Raw genomic sequence first — 21691 nt, forward strand, 5'->3', positions numbered from 1 at the left:
TACATCAGCAGATGTCACAACGTGCTTATACAGAAACTCAGCCTAAAACCCCCAAACAGCAAGCAATGCAAGTGTAGAAGCACAGTGGCCAGTCCTCTTCTGGCTGTGCTGGGTGGAGATTATAAGAGTACATGGCCATTATTAAAGCCAAATCTTTCTTCAAGATGTTCAAAGATTCATAGATGACCAGCAGGGTCAAATAATAATCAGTGTTTGTAGATGGTGCAACAGGTCAGTACCTCAGGAGTAAATGTCAGTTGGGTTTTCATAGCTGACCATTCAGAGGTTGAGACAGCAGGCGCAGTAAAGAGAGCGAGTGACAAGGGAGGGAGAGAGCTGAGAACAGCAGGTCTGGGACAAGGTTTCATGTTAGCCGCAGGCAGAACAGTTGAAACTGGAGCAGCAGCACGACCAGGTGGACATGGAACAGCAAAGGAGTCATCAGGCCAGGTAGTCCTGAGGCATTGCCAGTGTGTAAGTTTAACTTCCTTCTAGTGAGGGGAAATCACATCACTGCCTGCATACAACATATCCCTCACATACACTTATCGGTCTCCCAGGTAACGACCCGTTGACAGATGACGAGAACAACCACGACATCAACTCAGTGGCCGGTGTTCTCAAACTCTACTTCCGGGGCCTGGAAAAGTCCCTCCTGCCCAAGGAAAGATTTAACGACCTCCTCTCCTGTATCAGTAAGTAGCTTTTTTACCCCTTTTTCTCCCCAATTTCGTGGTAGCTACTATCTTGTCTCATCGCTACAACTCCTGTACGGACTCGGGAGAGACGAAGGTTGAAAGTCATGCGTCCTCCGATACACAACCCAATCAAGCCGCACTGCTTCTTAACACAGCGTGCATCCAACCCGGAAGCCAGCCGCACCAATGTGTCGGAGGAAACACCGTGCACCTGGCAACCTTGGTTAGCACGCACTGCGCCCGACCCGACACAGGAGTCGCTGGTGCGCGATGAGACAAGGATATCCCTACCGGCCAAACCCTCCCTAACCCGGACGACGCTATGCCAATTGTGCGTCGCCCCACGGACCTCCCGGTCGCGGCTGGTTACGACAGATCCTGGGCGTGAATCCAGAGTCTCTGGTGGCACAGCTGGCGCTGCAGTACAGTGCCCTTAACCACTGCGCCACCCGGGAGGCCCATCAGCTTTAGTTACCAATCGTCTACACACAGCTGGGTGTGCTACAGTATAATACACACTCAAACGGAGACACACTCACACACACACATTATGGGCATACATATGATGTTCAACGTAGTGTGTTGATATTCAATGGGAGTGCATTGAGACTCGTTGTGTGTCAGCCAGACCAAGGGGTGTTCTATGAGCCATGTAGGTCCTAAGTGGCCTTGGTGGGACGTGTAGCAGATGAAACGGAGTCATTAGTTAGACTGTATTCACATGCTCTTTGCAGGCCAACTCGTAATGTCCCACTTTGGGGAAATCATCACAAACAGCCTTGGGACTTGACATTATAGTTACTTGCTCGTCTGGGCTGTTTTCGTCAATAGCATGCTGCTGCGTTACCCCGTCTTTGTGCCCGGGTGTGAATAGTACCACTTTGTGTCCTTCGGGCTCCTGCGCTGACTAGAGCATTCATGGGATGAGCTGGGACACGAAGCTCACCGTACAGGCTGGTGTTGGGTGATGAAATGTAGAAAGGCAGAAGTACAGTAGTGTTTACACCAAACCAAACAGTGGTGACTTTGCTACTCTCACACAGACGGCCATATTGTTCTCTTACCGTAACAGCGGTGTGACACGGTCTGACGTAGTTCAGTCAGGCCTCTGTGGGATTCGCTCTGACCTTATAAGATGTCATGTGAGGGCTTTGAGGGTGGACTAGTGGAGTAGCCACTGTTGTTCAAGAACAATAAACTGGCTAGTGTGAGTCACGTACTGTACTCAACGTGTGCTGTAATGCCTTTGTTGGGGAGTGTGTGTGTGTGTGTGTGTGTGTGTGTGTGTGTGTGTGAGCGAGATATGGCATTGGCTTACACTTGAGGGATGGGGATTCCCTGTTGTTTACATTCTCTAAGGTCTAACATACCAGCGCTTGGAGAGTGGGCCTCATGCCCAGCCAGCAGTCTCCATATGAATCAAACCCTGTCTCCAGCACAGTGTCAAGATTGGACAAACACACGTGTCTGTACATGAGGTTGTATAGTTGCACGTTTCTGCCTTGTCTGTCTACTGTCTTCCACAGCGAGTGAGGTGGGGTGATCGTGAGGAAAGAGCGGGGGGGGCTGTTCTTTAAATAGCATCCTTCTGAAGTGTTCAGGAACCATGCAGAAGAGAACTCACGTAAGATGAATAACATCACAAGTATTCCCTAAAGCCCATCTCCCAGATGGCCCAAACTCGTTTCATGGTGACAGCGCTATTTCAGGAAGCCATCGTCGTGGCCAATGGAAAAACATGAAATGGGCTGCTTTGGAACAGAGGAGATGGGCGGGTTAACGCGTAATTGAGCAGCGCTCAACGCTTTGTCATAATTATTGCAGCAGTGACAAAAAATGGATCAATACGGCAGTTTATTTAAAAAATGTTCCTCTCGCTGACGAGAGAATCAAGAGGGAGATGATAACAGAGAGAGATACAAAGCGATAGAGAAACAGTGCGAGGTACATTTGTACTTTCGTCCTTTAGTAGACACTCTTGCCCAAGCACTTACAATCAGTGCTTTTTTAAAACTAAAGTAGGCACGCATGCATGTGCACGCACGCTCCCTTTCCCATCTGTTAGTGTCACTTTCTTGTGATATTTAGGGCAGCAACAGAACTGGAAACGGCAGCATTTATTCCAGTGTGATTTATAACTGTGGAATTGTCCTCAATGATATTTATAACGGTTTTAAGAACCGTGAGTATCCTTACTGGTATTTGGAGCTGCTCGGAGCTTCATCTATGGTTAGTAAGTCTTTGTGAGGGCCCATGAGATTGTAGCCTGATTAAACCAGAGTGAATGTGGCGCTCACCATTGAGCGTAGCATTCAATCTGGTTTAACCAGGCTATAGAGCAGGGGCCTGCAACAGGTGTGCCATATCCAGCCCACAAGTGATTTTAATTGAGAGGGGGGGTTGTATTTTAGTTTTTGGTTTTTAAAAAATGTTTAAAAAAGACCAGGAATAATGTAGAAAATCTGTTCCCAAGTACTCTCCCCCCCCAACAAAAAAGAGAGACATGGGATCGTGTCTCAATGTAATCAAGGTATGAATTATTGTTATTTTAAAATATGCAGTGCACAAATTATTATAATTATGTTCCGGCCCCCCTGCTATAGAGAGTTGGGCCTTATTCAAATGGTCTCGCCCTTAATATTGTGCCTACAGCTGCAGGCACACTGGGTATCAATGAGTGAGTGGGCACATTCAGACGGATATCCGCCATTAAATATGCAGCCCTGCAAAGTGGCATGTATATATCAATGATGTTGCTCTTGCTGCGGGCGATTCCCTGATCCACCTCTACGCAGACGACACCATTCTATATACTTCCGGCCCGTCCTTGGACACTGTGCTATCTAACCTCCAAACGAGCTTCAATGCCATACAACACTCCTTCCGTGGCCTCCAACTGCTCTTAAACGCTAGTAAAACCAAATGCATGCTTTTCAACCGGTCGCTGCCTGCACCCGCACGCCTGACTAGCATCACCACCCTGGACGGTTCCGACCTTGAATATGTGGACATCTATAAGTACCTAGGTGTCTGGCTAGACTGTAAACTCTCCTTCCAGACTCATATCAAACATCTCCAATCAAAAAATCAAATCTAGAGTCGGCTTTCTATTCCGCAACAAAGCCTCCTTCACTCACGCCGCCAAACTTACCCTAGTAAAACTGACTGTCCTACCGATCCTCGACTTCGGCGACGTCATCTACAAAATTGCTTCCAACACTCTACTCAGCAAACTGGATGCAGTTTATCACAGTGCCATCCGTTTTGTCACTAAAGCACCTTATACCACCCACCACTGCGACCTGTATGCTCTAGTCGGCTGGCCCTCGCTACATATTCGTCGCCAGACCCACTGGCTCCAGGTCATCTACAAGTCCATGCTAGGTAAAGCTCCGCCTTATCTCAGTTCACTGGTCACGATGGAAACACCCACCCGTAGCACGCGCTCCAGCAGGTGTATCTCACTGATCATCCCTAAAGCCAACACCTCATTTGGCAGCCTTTCGTTCCAGTTCTCTGCTGCCTGTGACAGGAACGAATTGCAAAAATCGCTGAAGTTGGAGACTTATCTCCCTCACCAACTTCAAACATATGCTATCCGAGCAGCGAACCGATCGCTGCAGCTATACATAGTCTATCGGTAAATAGCCCACCCATTTTTACCTACCTCATCCCCATACTGTTTTTATTTATTTACTTTTCTGCTCTTTTGCACACCAATATCTCTACCTGTACATGACCATCTGATCATTTATCACTCCTCCAGTGTTATTCTGCAAAATTGTAATTATTCGCCTACCTCCTCATGCCTTTTGCACACAATGTATATAGACTCCCCTTTTTTTTTCTACTGTGTTATTGACTTGTTAATTGTTTACTCCATGTGTAACTCTGTGTTGTCTGTTCACACTGCTATGCTTTATCTTGGCCAGGTCGCAGTTGCAAATGAGAACTTGTTCTCAACTAGCCTACCTGGTTAAATAAAGGTGAAATAAAAAAAAATGTCAGGCACATTTTTAGAGAAGATCAGGGACGACTCACAGAGATTGTCCCCGAATGTCACCCGATTCACTGTGACAGGAAGACTTTAATCAGCTTAATGGCTGATACGTTCGCGTGTGTGACACACACACACACACACACACCACCTCGGATACATGTATTTTAAATAGCTTTATGCATACTAATAAGAAATCTAGATCAAGCTAAAAACTGTTCAACCTGAATCTAATTCATTGTAGCCTAAATGGCTCCGGTCTGTATTTATGTGTAATAGTGAATGATTTAATACATCTCTCCTGCTCTCTCGCTCTCTCGCTCGCTCTCTCCCGCTCTCTCAGGAATAGAGAACCTGTATGAAAGATCCCTGTACATCCGTAAGATCCTCCTGACCGCCGTGCCCAGGTCTGTCCTCATCGTGATGCGCTACCTCTTCTCCTTTCTCAACCAGTAAGTCCTCACCAACCAGTCCAGGGTCATATTCATTAGGCATCAAACGGATGACCGTTGATTGCAAGGGACTTGTCCAATAGGAAACTCCAAATGTTTGTTTTCCATTGTGTGCCCTAATGAATAATATAACCCAGGCTTGTTCACTAACTCTTCATTATTTGATATACCATTAGTAAGTACAAAACACACATTGACTGTACTACTGTATGGGGGACGTGTAAGTCAATCACCAAATAGCCCTAAACTTGAACCTTTTAAGATCATTGTAGAGTACACTCTGGTTTGAAACTGTATGCAGAGAGAGGGAGAGAAAATTATTAGTTCGCGTTAAGTTAGACGTGTCCACTAATAAGGAGTGACTGGAGAGATGTAATTCCTTAGTAATTTACTCTACCTGAAAGGCTGTCATTGTTCATTTACTGTTTAGGTGATACAGAGAGGAGCATCATGACGCCGTGAACTCCTTTAGGTTATTTCAAGGTTTGAGAATTGATCACTACCCAGACAGTGAGAAGATACGCAGGCTGTCTGGTGCCTCGGCTGAAAATACAGCTGTACCACGGCTAAACTCATTCCTGCCTGTACACAAACAAATTAAAATGCTGTGTTTTGTGAAGGGCAAAGTTGATCCACTGTCTTGTTGACAAGATTACGCCAACGTATCTTAACGTAAAGTCGATTGATGTGTGTAAACCCTGTATCTTTCTATCTCATTATCCCCCCCCCCAGCCTGTCCCAGTACAGTGATGAGAACATGATGGACCCCTATAACCTGGCAATCTGCTTCGGCCCCACCCTCATGCCCACGCCCAACATCGAGGACCAGGTGTCATGCCAGGCGCACGTCAACGAGGTCATCAAGACGGTCATCATCCACCACGAGACCATCTTCCCCGACGCCAAGGAGCTGGATGGGCCCGTCTACGAGAAGTGCATGGCCGGGGGAGACTACTGGTGAGCTGAACATAGAAATGTAATTACTAGAACATAGACCTGAGCTTCGAAATATAACTACTAGAATGGACCTGGATGAGCCCGTTTACATGAAGTGCATAGCCGGCGGAGACTACTGGTGAGGTCAGGGTTCCCACTGTTCGACACTATGAATTCCACAACTTTTCAATGTAATGTATTACATTCCCTGACTTTCCCTGTCTGAATTCAACATGTCCCTGCTATTCCATAAGTTCCCTGACCTGTGGGACCCTGTGAGATGATTGAGTGAGCAGGGTCACCCGTTTATGGGGTCGGGTCATTCGTTAGTGAAACCCGATACGGGCAACTTGTGATGTAATTTAGACGAGCTTCACAGATGTGCAAGGTGAGGTGTTGACCGGGGAGCTCTTTACAAAGTCGTGGGTGTTTTTCTCATTCCCATCCTGTGATTGTAGTTGAACCCCGGCTCGCAGCCAAATGACCCCTTCATAAGGGACATAATGCTCCATGCTGCAGGTATGTACGCACGAGGTGTGGAGCTCGTCCAAGGGCCACAGCAGGGCCTAATGCATCATTTAGTCCAAGGGCCTAAATTATGAGGTGTCTTTGGTGAGAAAATATGACAAGGGAGAGCGCGCTTACTTTCCTGCGTTCGAGATCTTGAATCTTTCGATATCTGCCTCGACGAGGTGAGACGGACTAAACGATCACCGTAAAGACCCTTCATCGGGGTAGAGGAAAGGAGACAAGTCACTTGGCAAGGAAACCGTCATCATTATAATGTTAAGTAGTGGAGCACGTAGAACTATGTTAAAACAGAGCAGAGTAAAGTTCCCAAGCCAACTAGCTCCACAGCTGAGCAGCGAGAGGTTAGCGTCATCTACCCCCGAAGAGCACTAGCCCGGTTCCACATCTGTTAGTGCTGTATTGACAACTCCTTAGCTTTACATATCGGCCTTGACGAGGTTAGTAAGGAAACTCTAACCTAAAGTGCAGCACATGGAAGTACAGTCCATTAAAACAGACCAGAGTCAAGACTCTGGGCCAGCTAGCTCCACAGCTGTGAGGATGACAGCCTAACACTTGCTTCCTCTGACGAGCACGTCTCTCTCTCTGTTTCTCTGTCCCTATCTCTCTCTCTCTCTCTGTTCCTTTGCGGAGTGTTAGCGTTAGCTCTGCCAGAGCTAATCACCCGTCACAGCCGTCAGGACGCCGTCCCTGACCGAGGCACATCAAACCCGTGGAGATTTTCTGTCTTCGCTTCCACCCCCAGTGGGTGATGCAAGGCGGGTGGCGGTGGTGTGTTACCCTGGGAAATGGCGCTAAGTGCCAGCCAGGGGTAATCTGTGGAAGATGTAAGGGGCGTTAGTGCCAGGTTCATGCCACAGGGTTCCCGGGGACAACGTCTGAAAACAGATCATTCAAACCCAGGCTGTGTCATGGGATAACTGCCAATGCCCTCAATTTGTGCATATCAATAGTCGGTGGCTACCTCTTAATGTGGCTGTAGATGCATCTCAGCCGTCTAAAGTCCACTGCTTGCCTGCTCCCCTTCATCTACACTAAAAGTATTAGACGGACGAGATCTATATGAGGCGTACCACTTACCAGGTATTTGCTTTCACCAATCCAGTCCAATGTCACATCATTGCCCGTAGAAGGAAAGGAGACGAGGAGGGGAATCCACTTCACACTATTAAGATACACCCATAGGTTGAAATGAAATTGAGTAGCTGGTACGGTTGTATCCATGGTAGCCGGACCCTGACCCTAACCTATAAACCCTGACCTCTGACCCCCCGCCCCCCCCCACACACACAGTGAGAGTCCCTACAGTGAGCATGGGGCCATTGAGGAGGTGGACAACGAGGGAGGGACAGAGACACATACCAGCGAGGATGGTGAGTACCCTTCAAGCAGGCACCCTTGTAAGCCTATGATGTAATGACATACCAGATGTGAACATCATGGGAAAAGCATACACTTTCTTAAACCCAGAGCACACTGGTCTGTGTGGATAATCCTGCCTTTCAGCCTGCTAAATGGAATGACCTTAAAGGGGCAGGGAACTGGACTCCAGAGATGTGGGTGTCTATTGATATTCAAATGATTTTTGCATCACCATCTCCCCATGGGACCTGGGTCACACGCTGGCAGCAGTACCCCCCCCCCAGGCCCCTGCTGCATCCCCCCTCCCAGGCCCCTGCTGCACCCCCCTCCCAGGCCCCTGCTGCACCCCACCCCTCCAGGCCCCTGCTGCACCCCACCCCTCCAGGCCCCTGCTACACCCCCCCACTCCCAGGCCCCTGGTGGGCTCTTCTGCACCCCTCTGGACCCCTTCGGGTTTAATTTTTTTGGGGTCAGCCCATAGAATTCTAAAGAACTCCTAATTCTATGGGTTGGCCACTCAAGTATCCCCAGCATATTTAACTACTTTTTGGCGAGTTCTCAATCAGTTACCTCTTGAACTCCAAACTGGAATGAGGAGTGATGAGGATGAATGATTGTTTCGATGTGAGAGTTGGTCTATACAACTTCAGACTTTCCAGACTAGCATAATAATACCATCTGTATTGTCCCTGCTTTTTAAATTACTTCACCATGTGTTCATATGATAGGCCTCACTCACACCAGCCTCAGAGACACAAGCAGCCCCCCCCCCAGATGTCTGCTTGTTCTTCCACCTGGTCTGTTGGACCTGGTCTCAGACAGGGGGGTGGGGGGGGTGCGATGCAGTTGCTCTGTTCCAAATCAAACACTCTGACTCACCCCCTCAGCGGACTACTAAAGGTTCAGGTGGCCTGAGTAGAAGTCCAGAAACCGGTCGTTTCTCAGGGAAACGTCACAGAAACCTCACGAAACCTGGTCAATTATGTTTCAAAAATGTTTTTTGGGAGGGCAGACAGTGTGGGCGGCAACTCTTTCAACCCAAACTTCCAAACCCGTTTCGTTTCCATGGTAATAATAAACACACACGTTAGTAGCCTAATCACAATAATAGCCATTTATCATCAGTCTGTAGACAGAATTTATACAAGAGCTCCAGGATGGAAATGTAGGCCATAGTTCTCATTACATAGCTTTACTAGCACACCATCTTTCAGTCAGACACATTCATCCACATGCACATTCCAACTAATGAAGACACCTGGGTCGTTTTCATTCAGCTTCTAATGGACTATTTTTTTGCTGCAAAACATTTAAAAAACGTTTTCCGTTAAATGCCCTAATGAATGACACCGGATAGTACAGACTAAGGCACGTAGGCTACGTCATAGTTTTCCATTCTAAAACTAGAACACACATTTTTAGCTATCCATTGCAAAGCTATTAATTAAGGACAAGCAAACCTTAGGTTCATATGGTTTCTAACTCGGGCTACCATGGTTTTTGTCCAAATATTGTCTCCCTGTCCATTTGAGCGGAAGGCCTTTCTGACCCCTATTTTATTGTCATTCCCGGTGGGCCTATCATGCCCGTTCACAGGCCTATTGTCCTTAGTTAGTGGTTGAAAATACTTTAGGATCTTCCTTAGATTTACAGAATCATTGTGAATGATTTGTTTCTTTAGTGTTACCGTATGAAAATGTACAGTTCTGCTGTATGACGTCAATGTTAGATCCTAGCTGTATTCAGGGATTCGGGGATTAAGCTCTTGTTGAATCAGCCACCTCTGTAACTAGCCAATAAGGGTGAAGGGTGTAGCTGCAGCCCAATATGGCGCCCAGAGTGTGAGTGTGTCTAAAGGAAAGTAGTGGGTGTGTGGAAAGGAGTGTGTGGAAAGGGGTGGGTGGGTGGGTGGGTGGGTGTGTGGAAAAGAGTGGGTGGGTGTGTAGAAAAGAGTGGGTGGGTGGGTGTGTGGAAAAGAGTGGGTGGGTGGGTGGAAAGGAAATGGGTGGGTGGGTGTGTGGAAAAGGGTGGGTGGGTGGGAGGAAAGGAAAGGAGTGGGTGGGTGTGTGGAAAGGAGTGCGTGGGAGTGTGGAAATGAGTGGGTGAGTGTGTCTAAAGGAAAAGAGTGGGTGGGTGGAAAAGAAAAGAGTGGGTGGGTGGAAAAGAAAAAGAGTGGGTGGGTGTGTGGGAGTGGGTGGGTGGGTGTGTGGAAAAGGGTGGGTGGGTGTGTGGAAAAGAGTGGGTGGTTGGGTGGAAAAGAAAAGAGTGGGTGGGTGGGGGTGGAAAGGAAATGAGTGGGTGGGTGTGTGGAAATGAGTGGGTGGGTGTGTGGAAAAGAGTGGGTGGGTGGGTGGGTGTGTGGAAAAGGGTGGGTGGGTGGGTGGAAAAGAAAAGAGTGGGTGGGTGGGTGGAAAGGAAAAGAGTGGGTGGGTGTGTGGAAAAGAGTGGGTGGGTGGGTGTGGGTGGAAAAGAGTGGGTGGGTGGGTGTGTGGAAAAGAGTGGGTGGGTGGAAAGGAAAAGAGTGGGTGGGTGGGTGGAAAGGAAATGGGTGGGTGTGTGGAAAAGGGTGGGTGGGTGGAAAGGAGTGGGTGGGTGTGTGTGTGGAAAGGAAAGGAGTGGGTGGGTGTGTGGAAAGGAGTGGGTGGGTGTGTGGAAAGGACTGAGTGTGGAAACGAGTGGGTGAGTGTCTAAAGGAAAGGACTGGGTGGGTGGGTGGAAAAGGGTGGGTGGGTGGGTGGAAAGGAAAAGAGTGGGTGGGTGTGTGGAAAAGAGTGGGTGGGTGGGTGTGTGGAAAGAGTGGGTGGGTGGAAAGGAAATGAGTGGGTGGGTGGAAAGGAAATGGGTGGGTGTGTGGAAAAGGGTGGGTGGGTGGGTGGGTGGGAGGAAAAGAGTGGGTGGGTGTGTGGAAAGGAGTGGGTGGGTGTGTGGAAAGGAGTGAGTGTGGAAACGAGTGGGTGAGTGTGTCTAAAGGAAAGGAGTGGGTGGGTGGGTGTGGAAAAGTGGGTGGGTGGGTGTGTGGAAAAGAGTGTGTGGGTGGGTGGAAAGGAAATGGGTGGGTGGGTGTGTGGAAAAGGGCGGGTGGGTGGGAGGAAAGGAGTGGGTAGGTGTGTGTGGAAAGGAAAGGAGTGGGTGGGTGTGTGGAAAGGAGTGGGTGGATGTGTGGAAAGGAGTGGGTGGAGTGTGTCTAAAGGAAAGGAGTGGGTGGGTGTGTGGAAAGGAAAGGAGTGGGTGGGTGTGGAAAGGAAAGGAGTGGGTGGGTGTGTGGAAAGGAAAGGAGTGGGTGGGTGTGTGGAAAGGAAAGGAGTGGGTGGGTGTGTCTAAAGGAAAGGAGTGGGTGGGTGTGTCTAAAGGAAAGGAGTGGGTGTTTGGAAAGGAAAGGTGTGGGTGTGGAAAGGAAAGGAGTGGGTGTGTCAAGGAGTGGGTGTGTCAAGGAAAGGCGTGGGTGTGTCTAAAGTACTCTGCTCTATGCTGAGCTGTGTTAAAAAAAATAAAAAAATAAAAAAATGATACAACGGACATCTGTTTTGAATCCAGAGGATGTCTGAATCGTATTTCACTGTTTTACACAAATAATTGTACAATTCCAGTTTTAAAATTTACATATTTTTGTACTTTTTAGTACAAAGTAGTAGTTAGTCTTGTCCCATCGCTGCAACTCCCGTACAGACTTGGGAGAGGCGAAGGTCTAGAGCCGTACGTCCTCCAAAACACAATCCTGCCAAGCCGCATTGCTTCTTGTCCCACCGCTTAACCCGGAAGCCATCTGCACCAATGTGTCGGAGGAAACACCGTACACCTGTCGACCTTGTCAGCATGCATTGCGCCTGGCCCACCACAGGAGTTGCTAGTGCGCGATAGGACAGGGACATCCCTGCCAGCCAAACCCTCCCCTAACCCGGACAACGCTGGGCCAATTGTGCGCCGCCTCATGGGTCTCCCGGTCGCGACACCATGATACAACTGCCCAGTGGGAAGCACCTCAGTTTGGCAGGCACGTCGATACAACACTGGTGCACTAGTCATTCGCACCGGCTTATCGACCCGTTCTGCAGCCCAATCAGCCACGCAAAATCTTCAGTGGCAACAAATGTGCCCAGTTAGCTGATTCGCTTTCCATACACCCACTCGCCCATACTTCGTTCGCCATATTGGGCTGCAGCTACCAATACTTGAAATAAGGCCAAGTGCCCTCCTCTTCCCTCCCCCTCCCTCTTTTCCATTCTTCTTCTTCCCCTCCCCCTCAATCCCTTCTCCTCTTCCCCCTCAATCCCTTCTCCTCTTCCCCCTCAATCCCTTCTCCTCTTCAATGCAAATGTGTCTGTCCTCTTTACTCAGGATAGAGAGGGAGAGAGAAACTGAATAAGAAAAATAGGGAAAGTCATTCCACGTGTTGGTCTAAGTAGCTGTCCGGAAATTCCTTTGGCTGGGAGGCTCAGCCCCCGCTGGCGTGTGTCAGAGCCCATTTATTCTGATGGACTATACCTGAAGAGGCTACATTTACAGACCTGACACCAGCAACAACCCTCTGTCTGTGTGGTCATGTAAGGCAGAAGAAAATCGTTTACAACCTACTACGTCCCAGACAACCTACTACGTCCCAGACAACCTACTACGTCCCAGACAACCTACTACGTCCCAGACAACCTACTACGTCCCAGACATTGTAATGTCTGGTAACTCTTTAACATGCTACAGACAGAACTCATTCTTAATGAACCGCATCCCATCAGCTCCTGCAACACGTTTCTGGACGGCAATGACATGCATGACAATGCTGCATAATCTTTGTTTAGACGGCCATTTCTCCCTCCCTGTCAATACATTGGTGTACCCTCTTCTGGTATAACACTATAGGGTCAAAGGTGATTTTTATCTCCGCGTGCTGTTTCATGTCAAACCCTGGTAGCTGAATGTTGGGACAGCCGTGGTTGGAGTAGTGCATTTTCTCTACCCAGTATAGTATACACTGAAAAGGTCATTACTTTTCCTCTAAGAGAGAGACACAGACACACACACACACAGACACATCTGTCTCTGATCAGCATGGTGTGTCCTGTTCTGTAGCCATGCTGTAGCCATGAATAAACAGGACCTTAGATTTATGTTTGTCTGGAGAGCTAGGGAACGAGAGAGAGTGGATTCATTGGGGCCTGCCTGGCTGCTGTTTTTCTGTCTCTTGCGTTATTGATTGTAGCCATATCTCACTCCCAAGGTTGCAGTCCCTATTCGCATATGTATGCACATGAACACTGAGCAGAGCGAGCCATGGGGCTGCTCCACCTGGGGTGTAACGGCATCCTACCCTGTACGGCTGTTCATCTTAGTGGGTAAACATATCTGGAGTAGGGCTGTCAAGCCATTCAAATAATTGAGTTAATGGCATTAGTTAATTGCGATTAATCACCGTTTTTGAATTTGCTCAAATTTGGAAAGATTTTGAAAAAGCAGTGCATTGAGTTAGACATGCTATGCTTTGATTGTAAGGGACAGAAACACAATTATCTACATCAGCATGGTTTAATAGCATTTACCTTTACATTTATAGCTGTAGCTATGTTTCAGTAGTCCTACTCCCTCTTATCAATGTTTCAGTAATTCTACTCCCTCTTATCAATACTCCCTCTTATCAATGTTTCAGTAATTCTACTCCCTCTTATCAATGTTTCAGTAATTCTACTCCCTCTTATCAATGTTTCAGTAATTCTACTCCCTCTTATCAATGTTTCAGTAATTCTACTCCCTCTTATCAATGTTTCAGTAGGCCTACTCCCTCTTATCAAAACAATTACCCAAACAATTTGAGCTTCTACTTCTAAAAATGCACCTTTCCAGAAACAAGTCTCTCACTGTTGCCGCTTGCTATAGACCCCCCTCTGCCCCCAGCTGTGCCCTCGATACCATATCTGAATTGATTGCCCCCCATCTATCTTCTGAGCTCGTGCTACTAGGTGACCTAAACTGGGACATGCTTAACACCCCGGCCATCCTACAAACTAAGCTTGATGCCCTCAATCTCACACAAATTATCAATGAACCTACCAGGTACAACCCCAAATCAGTAAACACGGGCACCCTCATAGATGTCATCCTAACTAATTCGCCCTCCAAATACACCTCTGCTGTTTTCAATCAAGATCTCAGCGATTACTGCCTCATTGCCTGCATCCGTAATGGGTCTGCGATCAAACAACCACCCCTCATCACTGTCAAACGCTCCCTGAAACACTTCTGCGAGCAGGCCATTCTAATCGACCTGGCCGGGGTATCCTGGAATGACATTGACCTCATCCCGTCAGTAGATGATGCCTGGCTATTCTTTAAAAGTGCCTTCCTCACCATCTTAAATAAGCATGCCCCCTTCAAAAAATGTAGAACTAGGAATAGATCTAGTCCTTGGTTCACTCCAGACCTGTCTGCCCTTGACCAGCACAAAAACATCCTGTGGCGTTCTGCATTATTATCGAATATCCCCCATGATATGCAACTTTTCAGAGAAGTTAGGAACAAATATACACAGGCAGTTAGAAAAGCTACGGCAAACTTTTTCAAACAGAAATTTGCATCCTGTAGTACTAACTCAAAAAAGTTCTGGGACACTGTAAAGTCCATGGAGAATAAGAGCACCTCCTCCCAGCTGCCCACTGCTCTGAGGCTAGGAAACACCACCGATAAATCCACTATAATTGAGAATTTCAATAAGTATTTCTCTACGGCTGGCCATGCTTTCCACTTGGCTACCCCCACCCCGGTCAACTGCCCGGCACCCTCCACAGCAACCCGCTAAAGCCCCCACCATTTCTCCTTTACCCAAATCCAGATAGCTGATGTTCTGAAAGAGCTGCAAAATCTGGACCCTTACAAATCTCTATTACTAGCCTGTTCAACCTCTCTTTCGTATCGTCTGAGATTCCCAAAGATTGGAAAGCTGCTGCGGTCATCCCCCTCTTCAAAAGGGGTGACACTCTAGACCCAAACTGCTACAGACCTATATCTATCCTACCCTGTCTTTCTAAGGTCTTTGAAAGCCAAGTTAACAAACAGATTACTGACCATTTCGAATCCCACCATACCTTCCCCGCTATGCAATCTGTTTTCAGAGCTGGTCATGGGTGCACCTCAGCCACGCTCAAGGTTCTAAACGACATCATTACCGCCATGGATAAGAGACATTACTGTGCAGTCAATATTGAAAGGCAATATATATATATATATATATATATATAACATTTTAAAAAGAGTTCTTAACAGGGCGTGTTTTTTTTTTTTTTACCCTCGCAGGTGTCGTCTCGACCTGGCCAAGGCTTTCGACTCTGTCAATCACAACATTCTTATTGGCAGACTCTATAGCCTTGGTTTCTCAAATGATTGCCTCGCCTGGTTTACCTCTCTGATAGAGTTCAGTGTGTCAAATCGGAGGGACTGTTGTCTGGACCTCTGACAGTCTCTATGGGTGTGCCACAGGGTTCAATTATCAGGCTGACTCTCTTCTGTATACATCAATGATGTTGCTCTTGCTACTGGTGATTCTCTGATCCACCTCTACGCAGACGACACCATTCTGTATACTTCTGGCCCCTCCTTGGACACTGTGTTAACTAACCTCCAGACGAGCTTCAATGCCATACAACTCTCCTTCCGTGGCCTCCAACTGCTCTTAAATGCAAGTAAAACTAAATGCATGCTATTCAACCGAACACTGCCCGCACCTACTCGCCCGTCCAGCATCACTACTCTGGACGGCTCTGGACAACTACAAATACCTGGGTGTCTGGTGCGACTGTAAACTCTCCTTCTAGACCCACATTAAGCATCTCCAATCCAAAATTAAATCTAGAATCGGCTTCCTATATCGCAGCAAAGCATCCTTCACTCATGCTGCCAAACATACCCTCGTAAAACTAACCATCCTACCGATCCTCGACTTCGGTGATGTCATCGATAAAATAGCCTCCAACACTCTACTCAGCAAATTGGATGCAGTTTTTTACAGTGCCGTCCGTTTTGTCACCAAAGCCCCATACACTACCCATCATTGCGACCTGTACGCTCTCGTTGGCTGGCCCTCGCTTCATTCTCGTCGCCAAATCCACTGGCTACAGGTTATCTACAAGTCTCTGCTAGGTAAAGCCCCGCCTTATCTCAGCTCACTGGTCACCATAGCAGCACCCACTCGTAGCACGTGCTCCAGCAGGTATATCTCACTGGTCACCCTCAAAGCCAATTCCTCATTTGGTCGTCTTTCCTTCCAGTTCTCTGCTGCCCATGACTGGAACGAATTGCAAAAATCTCTGAAGCTGGAGACTCGCATCTCCCTCACTAGCTTTAAGCACCAGCTGTCAGAGCAGCTTACAGATCACTGCACCTGTCCATAGCCCATCTGTAAACAGCCCATCTATCTACCTACCTCATTCCCATACTGGTATTTATTTATTTATTTTGCTCCTTTGCACCCCAGTATCTCTACCTGCACATTCATCTTCTGCCGATCTACCATTCCCGTGTTTAATTGCTATATTGTAATTATTTCGCCACCATGGCCTATTTATTTCCTAACTTACCTCACTGTATATAGACTTTTTGTTTTCTTTTGTTCTACTGTATTATTGACTATGTTTTGTTTATTCCATGTGTAACTCTGTGTTTTTGTACGTGTCGAATTGCTACGATTTATCTTGGCCAGGTCGCAGGTCGCGGTTGCAAATGAGAACTTGTTCTCAACTAGCTTACCTGGTTAAATAAAGGTTAAATAAATAAATAAAACATGATCAATTATCAAAGTTTCAGCAGTCCTACTCACTCTTATCAATGTTTCAGCAGGCCTTCTCACTCTTATCAATGTTTCAGCAGGCCTACTCACTCTTATCAATGTTTCAGCAGGCCTTCTCACTCTTATCAATGTTTCAGCAGGCCTACTCACTCTTATCAATGTTTCAGCAGGCCTACTCACTCTTATCAATGTTTCAGCAGGCCTACTCACTCTTATCAATGTTTCAGCAGGCCTACTCACTCTTATCAATGTTTCAGCAGTCCTACTCACTCGAAACTAAGCGGTCTTCTGGTCAGACTCCGGAGACGGGCACATCGTGCACCACTCCCCAGCATTCTTCTTGCCAATGTCCAGTCTCTTGACAACAAGGTTGATGAAATCCGAGCAAGGGTAGCATTCCAGAGGGACATCAGAGACTGTAACGTTCTCTGCTTCACGGAAACATGGCTAACTGGAGAGACGCAATCCGAGCGGTGCAGCCAGCGGGTTTCTCCACGCATCGCGCCGACAGAAACAAACATCTCTCTGGTAAGAAGACGGGCGGGGGCGTATGCCTTATGGCCAACGTGACATGGTGTGATGAAGGAAACATACAGGAACTCAAATCCTTCTGTTCACCTGATTTAGAATTCCTCACAATCAAATGTAGACCGCATTATCTACCAAGAGAATTCTCTTCGATTATAATCACAGCCGTATATATCCCCCCAAGCAGACACATCGATGGCTCTGAACGAACTTTATTTAACTCTCTGCAAACTGGAAACGATTTATCCGGAGGCTGCATTCATTGTAGCTGGGGATTTTAACAAGGCTAATCTGAAAACAAGACTCCCTAAATTTTATCAGCATATTGATTGCGCAACCAGGGGTGGAAAGACCCTGGATCATTGTTACTCTAACTTCCGCGACGCATATAAGGCCCTGCCCCGCCCCCTTTCGGAAAAGCTGACCACGACTCCATTTTGTTGATCCCTGCCTACAGACAGAAACTAAAACAAGAAGCTCCCACGCTGAGGTCTGTCCAACGCTGGTCCGACCAAGCTGACTCCACACTCCAAGACTGCTTCCATCACGTGGACTGGGAGATGTTTCGTATTGCGTCAGACAACAACATTGACGAATACGCTGATACGGTGTGCGAGTTCATTAGAACGTGCGTTGAAGATGTCGTTCCCATAGCAACGATTAAAACATTCCCTAACCAGAAACCGTGGATTGATGGCAGCATTCGTGTGAAACTGAAGGCACGAACCACTGCTTTTAATCAGGGCAAGGTGTCTGGTAACATGACTGAATACAAACAGTGCAGCTATTCCCTCCGCAAGGCTATCAAACAAGCTAAGCGCCAGTACAGAGACAAAGTAGAATCTCAATTCAACGGCTCAGACACAAGAGGTATGTGGCAGGGTCTACAATCAATCACGGACTACAGGAAGAAACCCAGCCCAGTCACGGACCAGGATGTCTTGCTCCCAGGCAGACTAAATAACTTTTTTGCCCGCTTTGAGGACAATACAGTGCCACTGACACGGCCTGCAACGGAATCATGCGGTCTCTCCTTCACTGCAGCCGAAGTGAGTAAGACATTTAAACGTGTTAACCCTCGCAAGGCTGCAGGCCCAGACGGCATCCCCAGCCGCGCCCTCAGAGCATGCGCAGACCAGCTGGCCGGTGTGTTTACGGACATATTCAACCAATCCCTATACCAGTCTGCTGTTCCCACATGCTTCAAGAGGGCCACCATTGTTCCTGTTCCCAAGAAAGCTAAGGTAACTGAGCTAAACGACTACCGCCCGTAGCACTCACATCCGTCATCATGAAGTGCTTTGAGAGACTAGTCAAGGACCATATCACCTCCACCCTACCTGACACCCTTGACCCACTCCAATTTGCTTACCGCCCAAATAGGTCCACAGACGATGCAATCTCAACCACACTGCACACTGCCCTAACCCATCTGGACAAGAGGAATACCTATGTGAGAATGCTGTTCATCGACTACAGCTCGGCATTCAACACCATAGTACCCTCCAAGCTCGTCATCAAGCTCGAGACCCTGGGTCTCGACCCCGCCCTGTGCAACTGGGTACTGGACTTCCTGACGGGCCGCCCCCAGGTGGTGAGGGTAGGCAACAACATCTCCTCCCCGCTGATCCTCAACACTGGGGCCCCACAAGGGTGCGTTCTGAGCCCCCTCCTGTACTCCCTGTTCACCCACGACTGCGTGGCCATGCACGCCTCCAACTCAATCATCAAGTTTGCGGACGACACAACAGTGGTAGGCTTGATTACCAACAACGACGAGACGGCCTACAGGGAGGAGGTGAGGGCCCTCGGAGTGTGGTGTCAGGAAAATAACCTCACACTCAACGTCAACAAAACTAAGGAGATGATTGTGGACTTCAGGAAACAGCAGAGGGAACACCCCCATCCACATCGATGGAACAGTAGTGGAGAGGGTAGCAAGTTTTAAGTTCCTCGGCATACACATCACAGACAAACTGAATTGGTCCACTCACACAGACAGCATCGTGAGGAAGGCGCAGCAGCGCCTCTTCAACCTCAGGAGGCTGAAGAAATTCGGCTTGTCACCAAAAGCACTCACAAACTTCTACAGATGCACAATCGAGAGCATCCTGGCGGGCTGTATCACCGCCTGGTATGGCAACTGCACCGCCCTCAACCGTAAGGCTCTCCAGAGGGTAGTGAGGTCTGCACAACGCATCACCGGGGGCAAACTACCTGCCCTCCAGGACACCTACACCACCCGATGCTACAGGAAGGCCATAAAGATCATCAAGGACATCAACCACCCGAGCCACTGCCTGTTCACCCCGCTGTCATCCAGAAGGCGAGGTCAGTACAGGTGCATCAAAGCTGGGACCGAGAGACTGAAAAACAGCTTCTATCTCAAGGCCATCAGACTGTTAAACAGCCACCACTAACATTGAGTGGCTACTGCCAACACACTGTCAATGACACTGACTCTACTCCAGCCACTTTAATCATGGGAATTGATGGGAAATTATGTAAATATATCACTAGCCACTTTAAACAATGCTACCTTATATAATGTTACTTACCCTACATTGTTCATCTCATATGCATACGTTGATACTGTACTCTATATCATCGACTGCATCCTTATGTAATACATGTATCACTAGCCACTTTAACTATGCCACTTGGTTTACATACTTATCTCATATGTATATACTGTACTCGATATCATCTACTGTATCTTGCCTATGCTGCTCTGTACCATCACTCATTCATATATCCTTATGTACATATTCTTTACCCCCTTACACTGTGTATAAGACAGTAGTTTTTTTTTTTTGGAATTGTTAGTTAGATTACTTGCTCGTTATTACTGCATTGTCGGAACTAGAAGCACAAGCATTTCGCTACACTCGCATTAACATCTGCTAACCATGTGTATGTGACAAATAAAATTTGATTTGATTTGATTTATCAATGTTTCAGCAGGCCTACTCACTCTTATCAATGTTTCAGCAGGCCTACTCACTCTTATCAATGTTTCAGCAGGCCTACTCACTCTTATCAATGTTTCAGCAGGCCTACTCACTCTTATCAATGTTTCAGCAGGCCTACTCCCTGTTATCAATGTTTCAGCAGGCCTACTCCCTGTTATCAATGTTTCAGCAGGCCTACTCCCTGTTATCAATGTTTCAGCAGGCCTCCTCCCTGTTATCAATGTTTCAGCAGGCCTCCTCCCTGTTATCAATGTTTCAGCAGGCCTCCTCCCTGTTATCAATGTTTCAGCAGGCCTCCTCCCTGTAATCAATGTTTCAGCAGGCCTCCTCCCTGTTATCAATGTTCTTTAAGTTTTTCACTTGCACACAGCTCTCTCGCTCTCTCTCTAACACCCTCCCTCCCTCCCTCCCTCCCTCCCTCCCTCCCTCCCTCCCTCCCTCCCAGCACCATCTCCCTCTCTCCCTCCCACACCATCTCTCTCCCTCCCTCCCACCATCTCTCTCTCTCTCCCTCCACACCATCTCTCTCTCTCTCTCTCTCCCTCTCCTCTCTCTCTCTCTCTCCCCTCCTCTCTCTCTCTCTCTCTCTCTCTCCCACACCCTCTCTCTCTCTCTCCCACACCCTCTCTCTCTCTCTCTCTCTCTCTCTCTCCCACCCCTCTCTCTCTCTCTCTCTCTCTCTCTCTCTCTCCCCACCTCTCTCTCTCTCTCTCTCTCTCTCCCACACCCTCTCTCTCTCTCTCCCACCCTCTCTCTCTCTCTCTCCCACACCCTCTCTCTCTCTCTCTCCCACACCCTCTCTCTCTCTCTCTCTCTCTCCCACACCCTCTCTCTCTCTCTCCCACACCCCTCTCTCCCACCCCCTCTCTCTCTCTCTCCCACACCCTCTCTCTCTCTCTCTCTCTCTCCCCACCCTCTCTCTCTTTCTCTCTCTCTCCCACACCCTCTCTCTCACTCACACCCTCTCTCTCTCTCTCTCTCACCCCCCCCTCCCTCCCCCCCCACACCCCTCACCCTCTCCCTCACTCCCACCCTTACCCCCTCCCTCACTCTCTTTCTCTCCCTCCCTCCCACACCCTCTCTTTCTCCCCCCACAACTTCTCCCTTTCTCTCCCCCCCCACACCCCTCGCTCTCTCTTTCTCACACACCCTCTCTCCCACTCCCATTGACTATGATATTGATTACTGCATTGTTGGGAAAGGGCAAGAAGGGCATTTCACTGTACTAGTGCTTGTGACAATAAAAATGTGAAACTTAACACCCACCCTCTCTCACATACACACATGTACCTATGGAGAGAGAGAGACGTCCTGTATTGATCTCAGAGCTGTCACCTTTTATTAAATCAGACAGACTAAATTCCTGCTTGTCACATCTCATTGACTCCACAACACCTCTCCCTCCTGTCATTCCCCAGGAGGGAGAGGGGGAGAGAACTGAGATACAT

At 48.0% G+C, this 21691-nt stretch overlaps 1 protein-coding gene across 2 annotated transcripts in view; it reads left to right on the forward strand.

The window, feature by feature from the left end:
• The window catches only part of srgap1a (SLIT-ROBO Rho GTPase activating protein 1a), a 164651-nt gene that overhangs the window by 118126 nt on the left and 24834 nt on the right, over positions 1-21691 (forward strand). For both annotated transcript variants that reach the window (XM_024423866.2, XM_024423867.2), the window contains exons 15-18: positions 561-695; positions 5039-5147; positions 5880-6104; positions 7908-7987. In XM_024423866.2, coding sequence (XP_024279634.1) covers positions 561-695; positions 5039-5147; positions 5880-6104; positions 7908-7987 — 549 coding nt within the window. The remainder of the gene's footprint in view (positions 1-560; positions 696-5038; positions 5148-5879; positions 6105-7907; positions 7988-21691) is intronic.

The sequence above is a fragment of the Oncorhynchus tshawytscha genome, linkage group LG06 (genome assembly GCF_018296145.1).
Source record: "Oncorhynchus tshawytscha isolate Ot180627B linkage group LG06, Otsh_v2.0, whole genome shotgun sequence".
NCBI lineage: Eukaryota > Metazoa > Chordata > Actinopteri > Salmoniformes > Salmonidae > Oncorhynchus > Oncorhynchus tshawytscha.